Source organism: Rattus rattus, chromosome 3 (assembly GCF_011064425.1).
Source record: "Rattus rattus isolate New Zealand chromosome 3, Rrattus_CSIRO_v1, whole genome shotgun sequence".
NCBI classification, from domain to species: domain Eukaryota; kingdom Metazoa; phylum Chordata; class Mammalia; order Rodentia; family Muridae; genus Rattus; species Rattus rattus.
Window position 1 is genome coordinate 117,397,867 of NC_046156.1, and position 23,686 is coordinate 117,421,552.

At 40.4% G+C, this 23,686-nt stretch overlaps 2 protein-coding genes across 3 annotated transcripts in view; both read left to right on the forward strand.

Moving 5' to 3' along the window:
• The window catches only part of Bbs7 (Bardet-Biedl syndrome 7), a 39,666-nt gene extending 23,612 nt beyond the window's left edge, over positions 1–16,054 (forward strand). The window contains exons 14-20 of the mRNA XM_032898495.1: positions 6,981–7,120; positions 10,363–10,527; positions 12,520–12,629; positions 12,726–12,829; positions 12,956–13,079; positions 14,967–15,112; positions 15,622–16,054. Of these exons, the coding sequence (XP_032754386.1) occupies positions 6,981–7,120; positions 10,363–10,527; positions 12,520–12,629; positions 12,726–12,829; positions 12,956–13,079; positions 14,967–15,100 (777 nt within the window). The 3' untranslated portion in view covers positions 15,101–15,112; positions 15,622–16,054. The remainder of the gene's footprint in view (positions 1–6,980; positions 7,121–10,362; positions 10,528–12,519; positions 12,630–12,725; positions 12,830–12,955; positions 13,080–14,966; positions 15,113–15,621) is intronic.
• Positions 16,055–17,174: 1,120 nt separating this feature from the next.
• Positions 17,175–23,560, forward strand: Ccna2 (cyclin A2). Of its 2 annotated transcripts, XM_032898498.1 has the most exons (9): positions 17,175–17,500; positions 18,148–18,391; positions 19,311–19,398; positions 20,370–20,482; positions 20,665–20,888; positions 21,500–21,707; positions 22,316–22,429; positions 22,747–22,880; positions 23,158–23,560. In XM_032898498.1, the coding sequence occupies exons 2-9, from the start codon at positions 18,179–18,181 to the stop codon at positions 23,204–23,206; spliced, it is 1,143 nt and encodes a 380-aa protein (XP_032754389.1). In that variant the 5' UTR covers positions 17,175–17,500; positions 18,148–18,178; the 3' UTR covers positions 23,207–23,560. The 2 variants fall into 2 exon arrangements, with proteins under 2 accessions (XP_032754389.1, XP_032754388.1); XM_032898497.1 differs by lacking the exon at positions 19,311–19,398 and having other exon boundaries at positions 17,176–17,500.
• The last annotated feature ends 126 nt before the right edge of the window (positions 23,561–23,686 follow it).

Genomic DNA, 23,686 nt, shown 5'->3' on the forward strand with positions numbered 1-23,686 from the left:
AGACAAACCTGGAGATAGAAAACCTAGGAAAGAGATCAGGAGTCATAAATGGAAGCATGACCAACAGAATACAAGACACAGAAGAGAGAATCTCAGGGGCAGAAGATACCATAGAAAACACTGATACAACCATCAAAGAAAATGTAAAACACAAAAAGCTCCTAACTCAAAACATCCAGGAAACCCAGGACACGATGAGAAGATCAAACCTAAGGTATAGAAGAGAGCAAAGATTCCCAACTCAAAGGGCCAATAAATATCTTCATCAAAATTATAGAAGAAAACTTCTCTAACTTAAGGAAGGAGATGCCCATGAACATACAAGAAGCCTACAGAACTCCAAATAGATTGAACCAGAAAAAAAAAAAAGCCCTCCCATCACATAATAGTCAAACACCAAATGCACAAAACAAAGAATATTAAAAGCAGTAAGGAGAAAAGTTCAAGTAACATATAAAGACAAACCTATAGAGACTATGAAAGCTAGAAGATCCTGGACAGATGTCATACAGGACCCAAAGAGAACACAAATGCCAGCCCAGGCTACTATATTCAGCAAAACACTCAATTAACATAGATGGAAAAAACAAGATATTCCATGACAAAACCAAATTTACACATTTCCTTTCCACAAGTCCAGCCCTACAAAGGATAATAGATGGAAAACTCCAACACAAGGAGGGAAACTACACCCTAGGAAAAGCAAGAAAGTAATCTTCTTTCAACAAAACCAAAAGAAGAGAGACACACAAACATAATTCTACTTCTAACAACAAAAATAACAGGAAGCAACAATCACTATTCCTTAACATCTCTTCCCATCAATGGACTCAATTCCCCAGTAAAATGACATAGACTAACGAACTAGATAAGTAAACAGGACCCAGCATTTGGCTGCATACAGGAAACATACCTCAGTGACAAAGACAGACACTCCCTCAGAGTAAAAGCCTAGAAAAAATTTTGAAGAAAATGGTCCCAAGAAATAAGTTGGAGTAGCCATTCTAATATCAAATAAAATCAATTTTCAACCAAAAGTTATAAAAAAAGATAAGGAAGGGCACTTCATACTCATCAAAGGAAAAATCCCCAAGATGAACTCTCAATTCTGAACATCTATGCTCCAAATGCAAGGGCACCCACATTCATAAAAGAAACTTTACTAAAGCTCAAAGCACACATTACACCTCACACAATAATAATGGGAGATTTCAACACCCCAGTTTCATGAATGGACAGATCATGGAAACAGGAACTAAATAGAGACACAGTGAAACAGATATCTGTAAACATTCTATCCTAAAACAAAAGGATATACCTTCTTCTCAGCACTTCATGTTACCTTCTCCATAATTGACCATATAACTAGTCACAAAACAGGCCTCAATAGATACAAGATGATAGAAATAATCCCATGCATCCTATCAGATTACCATGGACTAAGCTTGGTCTTCAATAACATCAAAAACAACAGAAAGCCCACATACACATGGAAGCTGAACAATGCTCTACTCAATGATAACTTGGTTAAGGAAGAAAGAAAGAAAGAAATTAAAGACTTCTTAGAATTTAATGAAAATAAAGGCACAACATACCCATACCCAAACTTATGGGACACAAAGCAGTGCTAAGAAGAAAACTCATAGCTCTTAGTGCCTCCAAAAAAGAAACTGGAGAGAGCATATACTAACAGCTTAACAGCACTCTAGAACAAAAAGAATCAAATACACCCAAGAGAAGTAGATGTCAGGAAATAATCAAACTCAGGGCTGAAATCAACCAAGTAGAAACAAAAAACTATACAAAGAATCAACAAAACCAGGAGCTGGATCTTTGAGAAAATCAACAAGATAGATTAACCCTCAGCCAGACTAACCAGATGCACAGAGAGAGTATCCAAATTAACAAAATCAGAAATGAAAAGGGAGACATAACAATAGAAAGTGAGGAAATTAAAAAAATCATCAGATCCTACTACAAAAGCCTATACTCAACCAAATTGGAAAATCTGGATGAAATTTTCTAGACAGATAGTGGGAACCAAAGTTAAATCTGGATCAGATAAACCATAAACAATCTCATAACTCCTAAAGAAATAGAAGCAGTCATTAAAGGTCTCCCAACCAAAAAAAGCTCAGGACCAGATTGGTTTAGTGCAGAATTCTATCAGAACTTCAAAGAAGACCTGCCTAATAAATACCAATACTCTTCAAACTATTCTACAAAATAGAAACAGAAGGAACATTACCAAATTTGTTCTTTAAAACCACAATTACACTTATACCTAAACCACACAAAGACTCTGCAAAGAAAGAGAACTTCAGACCAATTTCCCTTATGAATATCAATGCAAAAATACTCAATAAAATTCTTGCAAACCAAATCCAAAAACACATCACACTATCATTCACAATGATCAAGTAGGCTTCATCCCAGAGGTGCAGGGATGGTTTAATATACAGAAATCCATCAATATAATCCACTATATAAACAAACTCAAAGGGAAAAAAACCACACGATCATCTTACTAGTTGCTGAGAAAGTATTTGACAAAAGTCAACACCCTTTCATGATAAAAGTCTTAGAAAGACCAGGAATGCAAGGCCCATACCTAAATATAGTATAAATATACAGCAAACCAGTAGTTAACATTAAACTAAATAGAGAGAAACTTGAAGCAATCCCACTAAAATCAGGGACTAAACATGGCTGCCTACTCTCTCTCTCTACCCATTCAATATACTACTTGAAGTCCTAGCCAGAGCAATTAGGCAACAAAAGGAGGTCAAAGGGATACAAATTGGAAAGGAAGAAGTCAAAATATCACTATTTGCAGTTGATATGATAATATATTTAAGTGATCCCAAAAATTCCACCAGAGAACTCCTACAGCTGATAAAAAAAACTTCAGCAAAGTGGCTGGATATAAGCCTAACTCAAATCAGTAGTCTTCCTCTACTCAAAGAATAAACAGGCTGAGAAAGAAGTTAGAAAATTGACATCCTTCACAATAGTCACAAATAATGTAAAATACCTTGGGGTGATTCTAGCCAAGCAAGTGAAAGATCTGTATGACAAGAACTTCAAGTCTCTGAAGAAAGAAATTGAAGAAGATCTCAGAAGATGGAAAGGTCTCCCATGCTCATGGATTGGCAGGATTAATATAGTAAAATGGCTCTCTTGCCAAAAGCAATCTACAGATTCAATGAGATCCCCATCAAAATTCCAACTCAATTCTTCATAGAGTTAGAAAGAGCAATTTGCAAATTCACTTGGAATAACTAAAAACCCAGGATAGTGAAAACTATTCTTAACAATAAGAGAACTTCTTGTGGAATCACTATCTCTGACCTCAAGCTGTATTACAGAGCAATAGTCATAAAAACTGTATGGTATTGGTACAGAGACAGGCAGGTAGATCAATGGAATAGAATTGAAGACCCAGAAATGAACCCACACACCTGTGGTCACTTTATCTTTAATGAAGGAGGTAAAACCATCCAATGGAAAAAAGACAGCATTTTCAACAAATGGTGCTGATTGACCTCAAGGTCAGCATGTAGAAAAATGCAAATGGACCTATTCTTATCACCCTTTATAAAGCTTAAGTCCAAGTGGATCAAGATCTCCACATCAAACCAGATACACTCAAACTAATAGAAAAAAAGGGGGAAGAGCCTCCAATACATGGGCACTGGGGAAAATTTCCTGAACTGAACACCAATGTCTTATGCTCTAAGATCAAGAATCAACAAATGGGATCTCATAAAATTGCAAAGCTTCTGTAAGGCAAAGGATGCTGTCATTAGGACGAAACAGCAACCAACAGATTAGGAAAAGATCTTAACCAATTCTACATCTGACAGAGGACTAATATATATACACAAAGAACTCAAGAAATTAGACTCCAGAGAACCAAATAACCCTATTAAATAATGGGGTACAGAGCTAAACAAAGAATTCTCAGCTGAGGAATATCGAATGGCTGAGAAGCACCTAAAGAAATGTTCAACATCCTTAGTCATCAGGGAAATGCAAATCAAAACAACCCTGAGATTCCACCTCACACCAGTTAGAATGGCTAAGATCAAAAACTCAGGTGACAACAGATGCTGGCAAGGATGTGGAAAAAGAGGAACACTCCTCCATTGTTGGTGGGATTGCAGACTGGCACAGCCACTCTGGAAATCAGTCTGGAGGTTCCTCAGAAAATTGGACATTGAACTACCTGAAGACTCAGCTATACCTCTCTTGGGCATATATCCAAAAGATGCTCCAACATATAAAAAAGACACGTGCTCCACTATGTTCATAGCAGCCTTATTTATAATAGCCAGAAGCTGGAAAGAACCCAGTTGTCCTTCAACAGAAGAATGGATACAGAAAATGTGGTACATTTACACAATGGAATATTACTCAGCTATCAAAAACAATGACTTTATGAAATTCATAGGCAAATGGAATGAACTAGAAAATATCATCCTGAGTGAGGTAACTCAATCACAAAAAAACAAAACAAAACAAACAAAAAACCCCACACATAGTATGCACTCACTGATAAGTGGATATTAGCTGGGAACACCCAAGAAACAATTCACAGACCATCTGAATTGGTGATTTGGTACTGAATCAGTGGATGTTGGCAGCTGTTAGAATGGATAAGTTGATCTGTCTCTGCTGGTTAGTTTCTCATTACCACAACTAGGTGTCTGAGGGGAGCAATTTTAAAAGCCAGGGTATATTCTGGTTGAAGTTTCAAAGGCTTCCATGTAGAGAAAGGCATGTTATGGTAGATTATAGAAGCTTACCTCACTGGCCAGGGAGCATAGTGACCAACAGACCTGCCTCCGAGACAGCTGTCCCCAAAGACACACACGCCTGGATGCTGCTTCCAGTTCTGAGGTGCCACCTACAGTGTTCCCACTGTTTGCCAGTAATTCTGTCAAATTAGGAGTCCGTCCAGGGATCAGTCCTGTTGATTAGTCAGAATTCTGAGGATCCGGTCTGTCTTAGGGTTTCATTGCTGTGAAGAGAAGTACACAGCAAGTCTTACAAAGGAAAACATTTAACTGTGGCCGTCTTACAGGTTCAGAGGTTCAGTCCATTATCACCATGGTGGGAAGCATGGCCGGTGCTGGAGAAGGAGCGGAGAGCTCTACATCTTGACCACAGGGAACAGGAGACTGTGTGTGCTTGAGCACATGACACAGCAAAGCCTGCTCCCACAATGACAAATTTTCTCCAACAAAACCACACCTACTCAAACTTCTAATTGTGCTACTGGCGATGGGCCGAGCATTAAAGTACATGAGTCTGTGGGGGCCATTCCTATTCAAACCATCGCCCAGTCCCTTCCCAAAAGGCACCAGCGCAAGAATCTTAGGGGGACAGTTCTTCAAATTATTAGAATGCCTTTGGCATGGAAGAGATTCAAGAAAAACATCAAATGCAGTACAAAACACACACACACACTCACACACACCACACACACCACACACACACACACACCACCACACACACACACACACCACACACACTCACACACACACCACACACACTCACACACACACACACACACACACACACACACACACACACACACACACACACACACACACACACACACACACACACACACACACACACACACACACACACACACACACACACACACACACACACACACACACACACACACACACACACACACACACCCCACAGTTGTATAACAACAAGAAGAAAGCTAAGGAAAGAACTATGCCATGGGATGCCAGGGGGCATACAATGAAGGAGAAGCATGAAAGGGACAAAAACGGGAAGGAGATAGCAGCAGCAGGAGGAGCAGTGAGGAGAGAGTTGACTGTCAGAAATGAAGCAAAGCTGTCTGATCTGGCTGAGCCACATCCACGGAGAGCTGCATGCATTCCAGCTTGTGCATGAACAGAGCCATACAAATGCAGAGTGATCCAGATGGCTGAGTAGTTGAATTTTAAGGGACTTGCACCTTGGTCCTACTTTTCCATATTGTATAATCTATTTTTCTTTCTATATTTTGTTTTATGAGACTGATCTTTCTACATAGTCTTGGAACTCACCATGTAGACAAGGCTGGTCTTGAACTCACAGAGCTCTGCCTGCCTCTGTCTTCCAAGTGCTGTGCCACTGTGACTGGCTCTTTCTATATTCTTATTCATCATCTTTGTTAAAACTTTACCTCTCTCCTTTCCATACTTGCAAAGAATTTATTTTAAACATTAATTAATACTTAGATAAAATATTTTGGAAAGGCATGCGCTAAGATCTCAGTTACAGAAGTTACTTTTGAGGTATGCGAGAGAGCTGGCAGCACGGTCAAAGGGGCTGTGCACCTCGAGCTTTACTCTGATATTATGTCTTTGCAGGTTAGTAAGTCAATCTCGTGTTTCCAACTTGCTCCAGATCCAACCAGCCATATCAAAATATCCTGGAAGAGTTTCTAGTCCGGGTGTAACTGGTTATAATGTGCTATTTTATTTACTGGAAACATTTATTTCTGTAAACAGACTTGTAACAAAACCTCTTTATAATCCACAATTCCAAGAAAAAATGAAGTATTTTAATTTAGTTTTAGTTATCTCAAGAATTTGCTTTTCTATTTGGCAAAAATGCCCTGTTTTTATTGTTTTTTTTTCTTGTGACTATTTAAGTATATTATGCACTCCTCCTTCAGACGTACAGAAGGTACGTCTGACCTTTGAGTGATGAGTGTGGGGCAGATGGACTGAAGACACACGATGGTAATGCCTGGGAGGTGATTGATGCTATTAAGGACTGCCCCCATCACCTCAAGTTCTCCTGTACTCTCGTATGAAGGCGTCTGGCAGGGGCTCAGATCCTTCAGAATAGTCCAGGACAGACTGGACAGAAGCATTCGATACCTACGTGAACATCTGAAAGGATAGGCATGCTGCCAACTCCTCCTTTTCCTTTTATGTTATCAGATCCGTTCAATTGAAGGCCAGTATGGCACACTCCAGGCGTATGTGACTCCAAGAATCCAACCGAAAACCTGTCAGGTTCGCCAGTACCACATCAAACCTCTGTCACTCCATCAAAGAACTCACTTTATTGACCACGACAGGTATAGAGCTGGGGAGAGTGGTGTATTTGTAAGATAATACATTATTCAGACAAGCCTGCTTTTATTTTTATTTTGAGTACATCTTATTAACTGTATACGCGTTTGTCTGTGTTGTATGTGGGTGAGTAGGTGCCATGGTGGCAATTTTGAGGTCTGATGATAGCTTTAGGAAGTTGATACTCTCTCTCCACTGTGAGTCTAAGGGACTGAACTCAGGTTGCTGGACATGGCAGGAGTGTTTTTATCTGCTGAACCATCTCACCAACTTATGGCTGCATTTGTTTGTTTATTATTTTTAAACATTTTTACAAAATTTAAGATTTTTATTTTTCATATTTAGATGTTTTATTTATCCTTTGAGAATTCCATACACTATATTTTGGTCATATTTTTCCTTTCTCCCAACTGCCCTCAAATCCTCCCCACCTGCCTATTCACCCAACTTCCTGTACTCACTTTCTCTTAAAAAACAATAAGGGGTTGGGGATTTAGCTCAGTGGTAGAGCGCTTAAGGCCCTGGGTTCAGTCCCCAGCTCCGGGGGGGAAAAAAAAAAAAGAAAAGAAAAAGAAAAAGAAAAAATGAGCATGGAGTTCAGTTTGTCTTGGAAGACTAACTCCTCAGCCTGGGGCCTAGCCCGGTGTGGTTGATGTCCCCAGTGTCATTCCACTGAAGAAGATGGATTTTTCTCTGTTTCAGAAGCTATCAATTTCAAATACCTTCTGGTTAGGGGTGGGACCTGATGCCACTTCCCCACCGCTATGCTGGGTGTCGCCTGCTGTGAGCTTTTGTGCAGGTCTTGTGCATGCTGTCACAGTTTCTGTGAGCTCATATGTGCGTCCATACTGTTGTGTCTGGAAAAGCTGTTCCCTTGAAGTTACCTGTTGCATGCAGTTTTACTGCCGCTGCTCTCTGCCTGGGAGCAGCTATGCTTTGGCCCTTCCCAGCTCCCTTTTGTAGCACCAGGATCGACTGCAACCACCCAAACCCGGCTTCCTTTTCTACAACCCAGCTTCCTTTTCTACCCGCCATATGCTCTTCTGCTGCCCCATGAGCGATAGTGTGGCGAGTAGTCAACTGTGATAGTTCCTGATATTTCAAATGGAAGCATCTTCATGCTGGGAGGTTTTTGGGACAACATGGAATTAAGCAAAAGAAAAAGGAAAGGAAAGAGATAATGTAGGAATTTAATACTTTGTGACATGTTTTGGCCAGGTGCTTACATATTTTCTATTATTTAAAAATATTTTATTAGCATATATTACTTTATATAAACATGGGTTTATAATGAAATTTTTATAATGTTCATAATACATTTTAATAGCATTTCCCCTTGCCTGCTAATTCCCCTCCTATTCCCATTCTATTATCTTTTTGTGTGGCCCAGTTAAGTTCATTAGGGCTGTTTACAGAGCATGGGTACCTTACTCATCGATCTTAAACCTTTCCTGTATCCTTAGGGAGGGTCGGGGCCCTGTGAGCAACTCCTTGTTCTGTGACAAGATAGAGATGGCCCAGTCTTGTGCAGGTTATCATGGCTACTGTAAGTTTAAGCATTCAAGAACCACGTCATGCCCACAAGTATTACTGCTTGGTTCCCTTTTTATTATGTCATCTATTTTTATTTTATGTTTATTGACATTTTGGCTGCATGGATGTCTTTGTGAGGGTATCGGCAGCCCTGGAACTAGAGTTAAGGGTGGTGTGAGCTGCCATGCAGGTGCTTCGAGTTGAACCCTGGTCGTCTAGAAGAGCAGCCAGTGCTCCTAACTGCTGAGCCGTCTCTCCAGCCCACCACCCGGTTCTTAAGGAAAGACAGGTTAAGTCTTTTGCAAAGGGAAGTAGAGGCTTGGAAAAGTAGCCCACTGTTTGATACATGTGTCAGAGCTGTAGTTAGAAGCTGAGGCCCGTGTTCTTTCTAATGCAGCTTACATGTTAAGGGGAATATCATAAGGGGGGAATTTTATTAGGGAATTATCTGGGAAACAGAATTCCTTTTTTGACCTTTTTTTTCTTTCTGTTTTATATAGAGCCTAGGGAATATAGGGATATGGCAGATAGTTTATTATTAAGCTGTATTCTGAGACTTTCTATATCTTTTATTTTGAGACATGATCTCACTTAGTCGCCCAGGCTTGTCTTAAACTTGGAATTCTTCCAAATAGATGGAATTACATATGTGATCATGAGGTTTGCTGAGAAATAGATTGGTTTTGGTTGTACTTTTTGCTTAAAAGTCAAGGTTAATGGACCCAGCATCCCAACGGAAAGAACAGTGAACACTGGGAAGCAGAGACTCAGTTCTATTGTATTCCTATGTGATTTGTTAGTTCTCTGGTTGTAGACCATCTGACGTCTCAAAAGCCTCTTCCAGCTTTTGATTCCTAGCTTGATGCTGTACCCCACTGAAGTGCCTTGTGAACATTCCCTTCTAATGCTTTGCACTTTCCCAGCTCCTCATAAGTATCCATTTGCCTTTTAAGCTCTTTTGGTTTGATTGGCCGACAATTATGTTTTGAAGATAGGTTCATACTCTGTAGCCCAAACTGGGCCTTGATCCAGATCTTCCTGGCTCCGCCTCCTAAGTACTGGGGTTACATCTCCAGGCTACCACTCCTAGCTTTGATTGATTTTTCAGTCTCTCCCTTACTTCATTTAATAACTAATAGAGGTTGTTTAAATAAATCCAGGGAAAGTAGAAGGGACTGGGGCCTAACTTATCACTGGGTCACAGCTAGTAAAGAATAAAGACTCACTTCTGTGCTTGCCCTACCTCAAGCCCAGTACTGGGCTTCACAATTGGTTATTTTCCTGAAGTGACTCATACATTTTGCGGTCTGTGTAACGCAGATCCCAGATGAATTTCCAAACCAGCAAATCAACTTGAATAATCTCAATTTAATCTATAAAGCATGTTCCGATAAACAGGAAGCGGTTTACATCACCCAACTGTAAGACACCTATCACAAGCAAGCATAGGAATAGACAGGCATCCAGAAGTTTACCTGTAAATTAAAATGTTCACTTGTGTGGTGTGTAGATTAATTTCAGAGAACTTTCTAAAAGTATGTGTGTAAGGTTAGCCTGGTGTCTGTAGTGAGTGTCTGGGCTGCAAGGAGAGCCCCTGTGTAAACGTTTAAAAAGTGATAGGGTTAAATGTTTGTGTATTTGAAGTTCTGCTTGTCCCTGTGTGTATAGTTTTCCACTGACCACACAAATGTGTACGTCTGTTGTTAAATGGCAGGCCCATGAACACGCTGACTCTAACAGGCCAGTTCAGCTTCGCCGAGGTTCACTCCTGGGCCGTGCTCTGCCTGCCTGAAGTGCCGGAAAAGCCTCCAGCGGGGGAATGTGCAACTTTCTACTTTCAGAATACCTTTCTGGACACACAGCTGGAGTGTGCGTACAGGTAAATCAAACAGGCATTGGTCATTTGTCATGTAAAATACCTGCCCTACGTTTTAATATAAGACAGGAATAATTTCAAATTTTCAATTCAAAATAAAATTGAAAATTTATAATGTTCAACAGAAGCTATTAAATAGAATCAATGAGTCTAAGAATGTGGTTAGTAAAGATGAATAAGTAAAATTGAATATCTTTCTAATAATGTCTATATAAAGTCTGTGGTAATATTTGAATTATAAATATAATTTCCTACAGTTTTTAGATGGAATGTTCTAAAGATGTCTGTTAAACCAGTTAAATCTATGATGCCATTTACGATGCCTCTATTTTTTGCCCTGATGATGTCAGTCAATAAGAATGGGAGATTGAAGTCTCCTGCTGTTCATGTATGGGGCTAACCTATGACTTTGCCTCTGTTGTTTGTCTTATGAGATGGTGTGGACCCATGCTCAGTTCGTGTATGTTTAAGATCATATTGTCCTCCTGACAGATTATCTGTCCCATTAATCAACATAAAGTTAGGTTTTTTATCTTTGCTGACTAGTTTTGGTTTAAGGTCTGTTTTGCCAGATTTCAGAACAATAACATCTGCTTATTTGCTTGGGATACATTTTTCCTTCCTTCCACCCCGCTTAGCCTCTGTCTTTGATGGTGACATGTGGGCTTTAGAGACAACAGGCTTTTACTTCACTCTGTTAGTCTCTGACTGGTGGCTGGGAAATTGAGAACATTAATATTCAGATTTATAACTAAAAACTGTGTATGACTGCCTGTCCTTTTGCTGCATTGGTAGTATTTTAGTGTTTTCCTTTTCTCTCCTGCTTAACTATTATGCAAAAGTGGTTTGTCCTTCCCTCCCCTGGGGCCCCATGTACAAACGTTTGTCTTTTTCTTCATTTGGAGGATTCAGTCAGCAGTTATTCTTTTCAAAACTTGAAGGTTCTAAGTTTCCCAGCTTTTAAAGTTTCCCGTGAGAGATTCGCTCCTATAGAGCAGCCTGCCTTTATGTGATTTGATGACTCTCTCTTGCTCCTTGCAATGAATTTTCTTTGTTCTAAATATTTAGAGGTCTAACTGTACTGACAAGGGGTTGTTCTTTCTGGCCTTGTCTGTTTGGCATTCTGACTGTCTGTATCTGCATAGCCATTTCTTTGACTAACGTAGGGAAATTTTTCTGCTACGATGTTGTTGAAGTTGTTTTCTATATCTTTGAAAAATAGTTAATAATCATAACTCATGGTTTTAAATTTTCATTGTGTCCCAAATGTCTGAATGTGCAGCTTGAATCTTACTAATTTATCCTTGTCCTTGGTAGGATATTCTCATTCCTGAGATTACAGGTGTGCTCCATTCTCCTAGTATGAGAAGTAGGGATTCCTAAAGAAAACTGAGGGTCCTGAGACTATAAGTTGTGGCAGTAGATGCTGTTCCTGAAAAATATCAGATGTCTCTCTTTCAGGTTCAATACCAGATTTAAGAATAAAGCATATAGTAATACAATTTATTTGTGAGATTACATTAAAGAAAAACATACGTGTGTGTGTGTGTGTGTGTGTCTGTGTCTGTGTAAATAAGCAATTCTAAATACATTTTATATATGAGGTTAGTTATTGGTAATAGTAATGTCCATGGAAACAATGTTTTAAATGAAGTACTTAAAAGTCTCATCTTAAGAGGTATGTGTGGGGTTGGGGATTTAGCTCAGCGGTAGAGCGCTTGTCTAGCAAGTGCAAGGCCCTGGGTTTGATCCTCAGCTCTGAAAAACAAAGAAAAGAAAGAAAAAAAAGAAGTATGTGTGTAACAGGATCTTTAGTTTTCAGTTCAGAAGCTGACTTGGTATGGCATAGGCCAGAATACATGTTTGTGCTTACCTTAATCATAGAAAGATGCAGATGATGTAAGGACAAATGAAATCTAAACACTAGCTAAAAATATATATTTATGGGGTCACTTGCTCCTACAACATTTCTTTAAAAATATATTGTTTTTCTAGAAAAGGAGAAGGAATCTTTAAATCTGACAACATCTCTACAATATCCATCCTAAAAGATGTGCTTTCTAAAGAAGCTACAAAAAGGAAAATTAATCTCAACATATCATACGGTAAAAAAAAATGAAAATTGCCCAATCCAATTTTTTAGTTATAATAGCAAAGTTTTTCGTGAAAATGACTTACTGTGCCTGACCAATTTCCTCTAGAGATAAATGAAGTGTCAGTCAAGCATACTTTAAAGCTAATTCACCCAAAGTTGGAGTACCAGTTGCTTCTGGCTAAGAAAGTGCAGTTAATTGATGCCTTGAAGGTAAGGATTTGTGTCAGTGGGATCATGAACATGACTGTTAGCTCTAGGCTTTCTAAGTTAAAACACATTGCTATGCTACTTAAAATCTGACCGTTAAGACACTTCTATTTCTTTGTTTTAAATAAGGAATTACAGGTTCATGAGGGAAATACAAGCTTTCTGATTCCAGAGTATCGCTGTATCCTAGAAGAGGCTGATCATCTACAAGAGGAATACAAAAAGCAGCCTGCCCATCTTGAAAGACTCTATGGTGAGTGAACCCTTCTAGATAATCCTGCTGTGTGTCTTTTCAGTAGTTTTCTGGGGGTTTTGCTTGTTTGTCTCCTTTTCTGCCAAATAGTTGTGAAAGGAGCTAAGCAGAGATCCCAGCATCCACAAGCCTGTGGAGACCAGTTTATTGTACAAAATATTTGTATATTTTGCCAAGGTGGCCTTCCATCTTAACCTTTTTTACTTTAAAAATGCAAATAAATGTGAAAGTGGAATTATACCATGAACATATATGTATATAGTGAAAAGGTGTTGCAACCCACTAGGCATCCACACTCTTTCTCATAGTGATTTTTCAGGTTCTGTTGCTATTATAAAAATTCAGCATTTGGGGTTGGGGATTTAGCTCAGCGGTAGAGCACTTGCCTAGCGAGCGCAAGGCCCTGGGTTCGGTCCCCAGCTCCGAAAAAAAGAAAAGAAAAGAAAAATTCAGCATTTAATCTATTTAGGCAAAAATTAGTAGGGCTATTTATGTGATTTTTTTCAAAGATCTATTCATTTATTATGTATAAAAGTACACTGTAGCTGTCTTCACACACCAGAAGAGGGCATCGGATCTCTTTACAGATGATTGTGAGCCACCATGTGGTTGCTGGGAATTGAACTCAGGACCTCTGGAAGAGCAGTCAGTGCTCTTAACCGCTGAGTCATCTCTCCAGCCCTATTTATATGATGCTTAAGTTTACAGTTTAAAACTTGTTTTGCTTTGTTGATAAGTTGGGTATGTTACAGATTGTATAGAATGGAAGGAAGGCAGAGATGGAGGGAAGGAAGAGTAAGAAAAAGCTTTGAATGCAGTCTTTCTCCAAGATCTATTGTGTGCAGCACACAGCACCATCTTTCATGAGATATTCAACCATTGCAAGAGGTCTGCAAAGTAGATGATTTTATCTTCATTTTCAATAATATTTAGCTAAAATAGGAGAGTTAAGTTTGCTTTCACATACCTAGTTAGTGGCCAAGCCTTCATTAGGCCCTTCTCTCCCTGAAATGTAGCCTGCTGCCATCGTGGTTGGTGTCATCAGCCCACACTGATCCACTAACCTGCATACAGAATTGATTATGCACCCAAGCCTTTCTCATAAATGAAAAGTGTTGACTATATGGCAAGCATGGGGTCTCCTTTACAATATCCTCACATGATGGTGTTGCAGATCTATCATCTCTTATCTGTGGTTCCAAACTCCAGAAAGCAGCTTTGAAAAACAAAGTTTTACTTTTATAAATCATTTACCAGCGAAATCTGTCTTATTCTGATTGACTTCATGATGAAACCTTGTTTAAACTGGTATGAGACTTTTTCTAATTTTTTTATTCCCCTTAGTGCAAATATTCACCTGTATATTCACTGTGAAAGCGATGCCATTTTGTTAGCATGTAATGGCACTCAGTCCTACTGGACCAATACATCCATGGTAGTTTTCCTTTTCTTCTTCCTAAAATATCCAAGGGTCTTGTATAAATGATTGACAAATTGAGGTATCCCTGTTTTCCATCTGGAAACTCAAAAGTGAAGTAATATTCCCAGACCTCTGCACCCAGTAAGCCAATAGGTGGAGTGTTTCAGCTCAGAGGACGCTTCCTGATTGAAAAGCAGTCACTGTGACGCAGGGTGCACCAACATAGATTCAAAATGGCTGGCTTGGCTTGGCTGAGTCAGCAGTTATAACCCGTTGTTAGGAAGGTTATCAAATAATTATGTCTCTAATGTTGCTTCAACCTTCCCCACATACACATCTGTTTTTAAAAGCACCAACCTTTTCTAGGCTCGTATATGTTGAATAATGGAATTTCAGGAGATGATAGCATACCACATGCATTGTTAAAAGAACTAATCAATGACAAGAAATAATATTTTTCTTTCTAGGTATGATTACTGATCTTTTCATAGATAAATTTAAGTTCAAAGGCACTAATGTAAAAACCAAAGTACCTGTACTCCTGGAGATTCTCGACAGCTATGACCAGAACACACTGATTTCTTTCTTTGATGCAGCATGAAAGATAAACAAGGTAGGGCCAACAGTGCAGCGTGCTTGATTGCTACATCAAATACCCACGATATTATAACTAAGTGGTACGCCTATCTCCTGGAGTCATTCAGCAACGAAGACACTTTTCTTCCTCTTTTTAAGACACAAGTAGAGGTGGTTGTGATGGCTAGTGTCTAAATTCTTGGCCCTCAGAATCTGAGAGGGGACCAAGCCAGCCTTGGCTACAGCAGAAGACCCCATCCTAAAAGTCTAAACAAACCAACATAAGGAGAATGATTATTAGAGTTATTTATGACATTTTGGCAACTGGTATTTTAATTTCTAAGTTGAAAATTGGAAATATATATTTATTCATGTTTCCTAACATATTTTACCTTTATATTTACATTACTTGATCTTCCTGACTGTTCTGCAAATTCTTCAACCACTTAAGTGAAGCATATGTGACTAAGAGACCATGCTAGTATTTTATGAGGTTGGGGCTCTGTGTTATCAGAAAGTAGAAATAACCTACCAAGTTTTTCCTAGGATTTGGAAGGATTCCCATTTTCTCTTCCTTGGTGACATGATCCTCCTGAAATCTGAAATACTTGGCTTAGTGCTGTAGACTGTGGCCAGCTAAGTAAGCAGAGCCTGATCAGACCTGAGGGACCTCAGATGGATGTCTTTCCTGTGTGTAACCAGAAGAGTGATGGCTTCAAAGATTCCCCCCTACTAGTATCCACAAAACTCCTTCTTATTGTATACGTGAGGGAAAAAAGAAGACTTAAAAGCAACAGAAGTTTTAGTCATTCATTTCAGGGGAATATTGCATTGAAAGTTTTAAAATACTAAAAAAATAAGAGAAAATAAGCTGTCTTTTGTTTTCAAAGGGTAAATATGAATTTTTCAGAAAACAATAATTACATTTTATTATATTTTATGTGCAATTATTAAATATTAAATACGAACATTTAAGGCACGTATAGTTGGGTCTTTATTTTAGTAAGGTTTTGTATTTCTCTCCCTCCCTCTCTCTCCCTCCTTCCCTCCGTGTGTGTGGGTGGGGGTGGGGGTGGTTTGGTTTGGTTTGGTTTGGTTTTCAAGACAGGATTTCTTTGTGTAGCTGACCCGGAACTAGCTCTGCCCTCCAGGCTGGCCTTGAACTCGCAAGAGATCCACCCGCCTCTGCCTGGTGAGTTGCCTGGATTAAAGGTTTAGCCACCGCCTCCTGGCTGCCCCGTTTTCTTATGCACACTTTTTCTACTCTTGAGACATCGTCTCACTAAATAGCTGACTTGGAACCATGCAGTTCATTTTAAATGTAATATCTATTTGGGTCACTGGAACTTCATGGTGTACTATTTGATGTCACACCAAGGATTAACAAAATAAATGGACATCTGAATTTCTTGTAATACACCACTTGGTACCAACAATAGCTCAAGTTGGCATTTTAAATTGACCCATCTTTATTAGAGGCGAGGAAAAGTTTACTGGAATACCAGGCATAGTGACACATGCCTTTAGTCCTAGAACAGAACTCATGAGACCGAGGCGGGTGGATTGTCAGTGAATCGCAGGACAACTGGGATTGCATTATGAGACCCTGCCTCAAAAACAACAAACAAAAAATATATACAGGAGAGGCGAAGCAGTAGTAAACAGTAAAAATATCAGTTTCCCTGTGTTGAATGGGCAGCACCACCGAGAGAGAGGAGCAGCTCGTCAGCTGGTAAGGGAGCGGCTAGTCAGCTGAGTCCATACGCTCCTGCCTAGGCGCCACCCAGCGACCAGGGGAAGTCGCTACACCCCTTAGCTGACAGGAATGCTGACACTCCGAGGCCCGGAGGGCTAGTCTGGTCCGCCCAGCTGCTCTGGTAGGATCCTGGGAGGTTACAGACCCACTGAGGATCGGAGAGTTGCGGAAGGCTGCCGCTTGCCCCGCCCTTCTCTGCGCAGGCGCGTCCCTCAGGCGCCCGCCCTGCCAGATTCCCGTCGGGCCTTTGCTCGCGGCGACCGGCGCTCCTGGTGATGTCACTGGCCCCGACCGCCCTCATTGGTCCATTTCAATAGTCGCGGGCTACTTGAACTACAAGAACAGCCGGCGGGCCGCGCGCGGCTCGCGGCACTTGGGCTCTGCGCTCCTCCCGCCTGCAGCGCCTGCTCCGTGCGTCGGCCGCCAGGGTCCCGCGCAGCCCGGGAGCGGCGGGCGCCGTGCACGCTCTGCCGCCGACGGATCCGGACCGGAGCCGCAATGCCGGGCAACTCGAGACAGGCGGGCTCGGCCCTGCTCTCCCAGCAGGAAGACCAGGAGAATGTCAACCCCGAAAAAGTGGCGCCAGCCCAGCAGCCGCGGGCGCAGGCGGTGCTGAAGGCCGGGAAGGTGCGGGGACCGGCGCCGCAGCAGAGGCTGAAGACTCGGCGGGTAAAAGGGCGCGGGGGTCTGTCGGAGGGCCGGGCGGAAGCGGTCTTGGGTTTACCAGCCCAGAGGGCCAAAAAGCATGCTGAGCTTTTTAGGGGTAGTCGGGCTGCAGCCTTTGCGGTCGGGGCGTTTTTAGTACCAAATAGCCCCACGAGCCCTGCCGACCCGCGTATACTGCCCTTCAGCACTAGTGGAGCGGTCTTCCTAAAAATTCTAGGGTCATACCAAGCAGTGCCCCGCGTGTCGACTTCGGCCGTGTACCTTTCCCTCCACTTTTAAGCCAGGCATTGCGGTAGGATATAGATCCCTTCCCCCTCACCATCTGCTTCACAGATTACTACTTAAGGGAAGGACATAAAGCAAGTATTCTGCTTGGTAAATCCGCCATTTTAGCCAGACTTGCTGTTTTGCTCCACCCTGAGGCTAAAGTTGTGAATCAGTTCTTTCCCCTAACTTTAGTCTTTGATTAGTTTGGAATTCCAATACGTTGCATTTATAGCCTTTGTAGAAATGGCTGTGACAAATCGGTTTACTCACCTTACCTGGACTTTGACTCATGAACTTACATTTTTCTTAAGAGATTTGGAAATAAAAGTTGGTACCCACAGGCCAAGAAGCAAAGTATTAAAAAAGAATTCCATCTCTTTTAGGTTGCGCCTCTTAAGGACCTTCCTATAAACGATGAGCACGTCCCTACTGTTCCTTCATGGAAAGCAGTCAGTAAACAGCCTGCCTTCACCATTCATGTGGATGAAGCAGAAGAGACTCAGAAGAGGCCAGCTGAGCATAAAGAAACACAGTGTGAAGATGCCCTGGCTTTTAGTGCAGCTGTCTCTTTACCCGGAGCCAGAAAACCACTGGTACCTCTTGATTATCCAATGGATGGTAGTTTTGGTAAGGTTACTCTTTATTTTTACCAGTCCGTTTCTTCTTTCCTTCCCTCCTTGCTGTCTTTTTTTCCCCCCTCTGAGTTTCTCTCGAGTATTCTTGACTGTCCTGAAACTCACTCTATAAGACTAGGCTGGCCTTGAAATAAGAGATCCACCTACCTCTGCCTCCTGATTGCTGGGATTAAAGGCATGTGCTACCACACCAAACCTTTACCTTTTGAGACAGGATCTCAATCTGTAGCTCAGACTAACCTTGAACTCAAACCGTCCTGCCTCAGCCTCTCAAATTCTAGATTACAGGCCTGGCACCATCCGTACCTTGCTTGGCATATTCTAAAGATTGTTATCAAGCTAAAAAATTAGTTACTTGATTGGGTTAGTGATATTTTTGAGTTTTTTTTAATTTTGCAAATTTCAGGTTTATTTACATTCAGTTTACCAATCAAAATGTCGTTTCAAATATATTTAAAATACGTAGCATTTTTAAAATTTTCACTCCAAATGTGTTCATCATAGCCATGACTAACGGACTTTAGAACCGTACTTTAGCACTGATCGACTGCAGTCACCAAAAGTCCTGTGGTTGATATTTTTGAGTTTTAAGACTATGTCTTACCTGTTCATAACACAGTGAGTTAAGATTGCTACAGTGGGCTTAGAAAGGATCTCAGATCCACTGACCTATAAAAGGACTCAAATCCTTAACCAGCAGGGAGGGCACTGCTGGACAAAGCTACATCAATTTTAATTAGATCTTAAATGCCTATCTTAATATGACTTTATAAGTGTTTGGCTGGGAGAATAGATTTCAGTTTTATGTATGATTCACTTCTTAACATGCCAGTTCTAAGAGTGCTCCTTGAGCCTACAGTTTTAAGCATTATATCTGCCATTCCTTTAAAACTAATTTAAATGTTTGTCAGATTGCAGGTCAGACACATGGAAGGCAGAATAGCTGCTATAGACAGCTCTGCCGGTGCTATGATCTCACTGTGGAGACCAGAGATGTTGGTATCTGTCACTTTCTACCTTATGCTATATGTGTGCCAGGGGAAGGAGTATTACGCTTGCCTGTGCTGGTACATGTAGAGGCTAGAGAGAGTACTTGACTTTGGGGTATCTTCAATCACTTTTCTAACTCATTTCTTAATCAAAGGTCTCATTGGGGCTCACTGATTTGGCTAGACAGCCTGGCCATCAAACTGCAGGGAACTGAGTATTTCAACCCTTTTTCTTCTTCCCGTCTAGGGTTGCAGACAATGCCACAACATCTAGCTTGAGTGGTGCTGGGAATGCAATCCACATCTTCATGCTTATCCAGCAGGCACTGCACTGCCATTTCCCAGCCCCCCAGTTCACTTAGTTCTACTGGTGGGGTAGGAGGAGGGTATGGAAACTATTATTACACAGATTCCCCTATCTCAAGATAATTTAAATGGTAAAAACTAGAGCTGAGTATATTAATGCCCAATAGCACTCAGGAGGCTGAGGCAAGATTGTCAGCCTAGGTTACGGAGTGAAATTCAGGCCAGTCTGGCCCACAGAATGAGACCTGTTTAACAAACACAAAGTCCCTTACAGATTATAGTTAGTCTGTTTGAACATGGTATGACAGACTTGATATCTTTACTAACATTTGGTAATATATGCCATTTACCCAATTCTAGTTACTCCCTCATTGTGATCTGACAATGTCAACCTATAGGATCTGCGATCTCTCTTAAAACATACTATTATATATATATATAAACTTTGATGTTAAGTATTTGTTATCTACTCATCTCTTGAGGAAGATGACACCTTAAGGTAATTCTCAGTCCTCTTAGTAGCCTACTGATGTATACTTCTTTTTTGGGATTAAGGTTATCCTAGAGCTATGAGGACAGTAGCCCTAAAACCAGAATAAGATATTCAGTGTTGCTTTGCCATTAGGGTGTTTTTATTGAAAGAGATAAATACTTTGGCTTTAATGTCATACACAGAATCACCCCATGCTATGGATATATCTATTGTCTTAGAAGACGAAAAGCCAGTGAATGTTAATGAAGTACCTGACTATCATGAAGATATTCACACGTACCTTAGGGAAATGGAGGTAAGGCTCTGTTCATCAAAAATGGCTAAGTGAAGCAGAGAGGCTAACGATGGACACCTGCTAACTGCTAGCAAGTTACTCCAACGCTAAACTTAACGGCTACAGTGTATGTTAATTGCGTCTTTGTGAATGGTGAAGTAACTAATCATAGTTTTAATTAACCCTACTGAGTTTTTCTTCAGGTTAAATGTAAACCTAAAGTGAGTTATATGAAGAGGCAGCCAGACATCACTAACAGTATGCGGGCCATCCTTGTGGACTGGCTAGTTGAAGTGGGAGAAGAATATAAACTACAGAATGAGACCCTGCATTTGGCTGTGAACTACATTGATAGATTCCTCTCCTCCATGTCTGTGTTAAGAGGAAAGCTTCAGCTTGTGGGCACAGCTGCTATGCTGCTAGCTTCGTAAGTCTAGCTAATTTGGTTCAAAATCATCACTCACCACTCCTTCCCCCCATTTATATTCCATTTATATTTTATTGGGTGTTTTGCCTTTGTGCATCGTGTGTATCTGTAGCACGTGTGGTGGCTGCTGAGGCCAGAAGAGGGCATTGGGTCCCAGTCAGTGCTCTAACCATTGTGCCATCTCTTTCAACCCCCAGTTTTAACACTGACACCTTTAGGGATGGCTATGGGATGATTCTGAGTAGAGGGTGAAACTTGTTTTCAAATCTAAAATATAAAGCTTTCCAGATCTGGATTTTACATGCCTTGAATGAGAATACATTTTATCACACTAGATGAAGAGTTTGAAAGTATGGTTCTTCTACAATAAAGTGCTTTCTGGAGTATAAACAATATCTTCCATACATCAGGAAACTAAAAAAAAAAATTGTATTCAGGAGACAAATCAGAAGTCCCTTAGTGATTTGGGCCTTTGAGTTGGTTTTTAATCATCTCAGCTAGAGATGGCAGTCAACTGTCAGTGGGAATGTGGTTGGTGGAAGTGAGTAGAGTACAGTCATGTAGACAAGACCTTCTTTTGAAAAAACTCATTTACAACTTTTTTGTTATAGAAAGTTTGAAGAAATATACCCCCCAGAAGTAGCAGAGTTTGTGTATATTACAGACGATACCTATTCCAAGAAGCAGGTTCTGAGAATGGAGCACCTTGTATTGAAAGTCCTTGCTTTTGACTTGGCTGCACCAACAGTAAATCAGTTCCTTACCCAGTACTTCCTGCACCTGCAGCCTGCCAACTGCAAGGTTGAAAGCTTAGCGATGGTAAGTCCAGTTTGGGGTTTGTTTTAGGTTGCAATTAGGGGCAAGCCCTTAGTTTCATTGTATAACACTGCTTAAGAGAGAAAGTATTTCCAGATAATGCTCCAATACACAGAAAATCCTATAGTCCTCTATATCTGTGGGCTCTGCCTATATGGAATCAATGAACAGACATTAAATGTAACTGCCTATGTACTGGATAAACACATATCAATCAATCTTTTTTGTATTACAAGTAATATTGTACTAGTGATATGCATGTAGCATTAGCTTATGAAATGGCATATGTAAGAGACTTGAGTATCTGGTGTCCATGGATAAGGGCTGAGAGGTCCAGGAGAGAATTTTCCAATGAAGGCCCAAAGATGACCATTCCAGAAAAGCACTAACTAGTGGTTTAAAGAGAACATCCTAGTAGTTGTTTTAAGTTATTAGGGAGGAGAAATGTAAGCTGAGAATAGAGCAAAACATTGAAATAATTTTCCCAGGGCTGGTACGGAACCAGTGAGAGTACCCAAGACAATAGAAACTGGTCAAGAAGCAAGGTTTTGAATCTGAGTCTATGTGTGACTGTAAAGTTGTTTGGGTTTTGGTTTTGGTTTTCATTGCAGTTTTTGGGAGAGTTAAGTTTGATAGATGCTGACCCATACCTCAAGTATTTGCCATCGCTTATTGCTGGAGCTGCCTTCCACTTAGCTCTCTACACAGTCACAGGACAAAGCTGGGTATGTATTTACTGTTGCCTTCACAAGTATTGGTGCTCTTTGTCTTAACCTTAAACTTGCATTTGAAAGCTCTGCTTCTAGAGTCTGAGTCACCTGCTTCGAGCAGGGGAAGTAAACAGTCAAAAGAGCGAGCTAAAATGTGGGGGGTAGCACTCTCGGAGGCAAAGGGGAGGGGTCAACATTTGGAATGTAAATACATTTATAAAAATTAAAATTAAAAAATGTGTCAAAGATTAGTGCCAACGTTTAGATCAACTGTGAGTTCATGGTCAGTGCCCTGTGCTGTTACTAAAAACTCAATGGTTGTCTCTTTGTAGCCTGAGTCATTGGTACAAAAGACTGGATATACCCTAGAAAGTCTTAAGCCTTGTCTCATGGACCTTCACCAGACCTACCTCAAAGCACCACAGCATGCCCAACAGTCAATAAGGGAAAAGTACAAGCATTCAAAGTAAGAACCGTATTCTTTACTGACTAGGATAACAGTATCTGCCACAGCCACCTCAGTAAGATCTTATGTCAACATAGGAAGCTTTGTGCCTTTGCATCTGGTAAGAGATGGGTAAGGGAACAGATATGTATGTGTCCTAAGTATCAAATGTTTTTAAACTCATTAGTCTAATCAAATAAAAGTAGCATTTCTCCAGTCTTGGGACGCATAAATTGTTTGTTCTGTGATCTCCCCAATGAATGTTTACTAATAGGTTTTTATTTCCTCTGCTTAACAGATATCACAGTGTTTCTCTTCTCAACCCACCAGAGACACTAAATGTGTGAGAGTGAAAGACTGAAATGGAAATCGCTCAGAGTTCATGCTGTACAGTTTTTATCTTTGGTTTTAATTTCACAATCATTTCTGAATGTAGATGGTATAGCCACAGACAAATTATGTTATCCATTACTTTTAAAATGGTTTTAATTTGTATATCTTTTGTACATGTGTCTATCTTAGATTTTGGCTAATTTTTAATTGGTTTGTTAACATTGGTGCTGCCAACTGTCAAGATAATAAGAATAAATTGATTTGGAAATCTTTGAAAGTGATAGATAATTTGGCTAATTTTAATTGGTTTGTTAACATTGGTGCTGCCAACTGTCAGGATAATAAGAATAAATTGATTCAGAAATCTTTGCAAGTCAAAGTTAATTTGAGGTAAAAAAGAATGATGTCACTTAAAAAAGCTAATTTGATTTGTTTTATTGTTGAGGGTGGGGTAGGGAAAGCTTTTATAAAATAAAATATTTCAGGGAAAGATG

Bases quoted from the DNA above. Each gene is read 5' to 3' on its own strand.
- Ccna2 (XM_032898497.1), top strand. From the start codon at position 17,330: ATGCCGGGCAACTCGAGACAGGCGGGCTCGGCCCTGCTCTCCCAGCAG. The intron at 20,483-20,664 runs GTAAGGCTCTGT...GTTTTTCTTCAG, and splicing joins CGTACCTTAGGGAAATGGAG to GTTAAATGTAAACCTAAAGT. The intron at 22,430-22,746 runs GTATGTATTTAC...GTCTCTTTGTAG, and splicing joins CAGTCACAGGACAAAGCTGG to CCTGAGTCATTGGTACAAAA.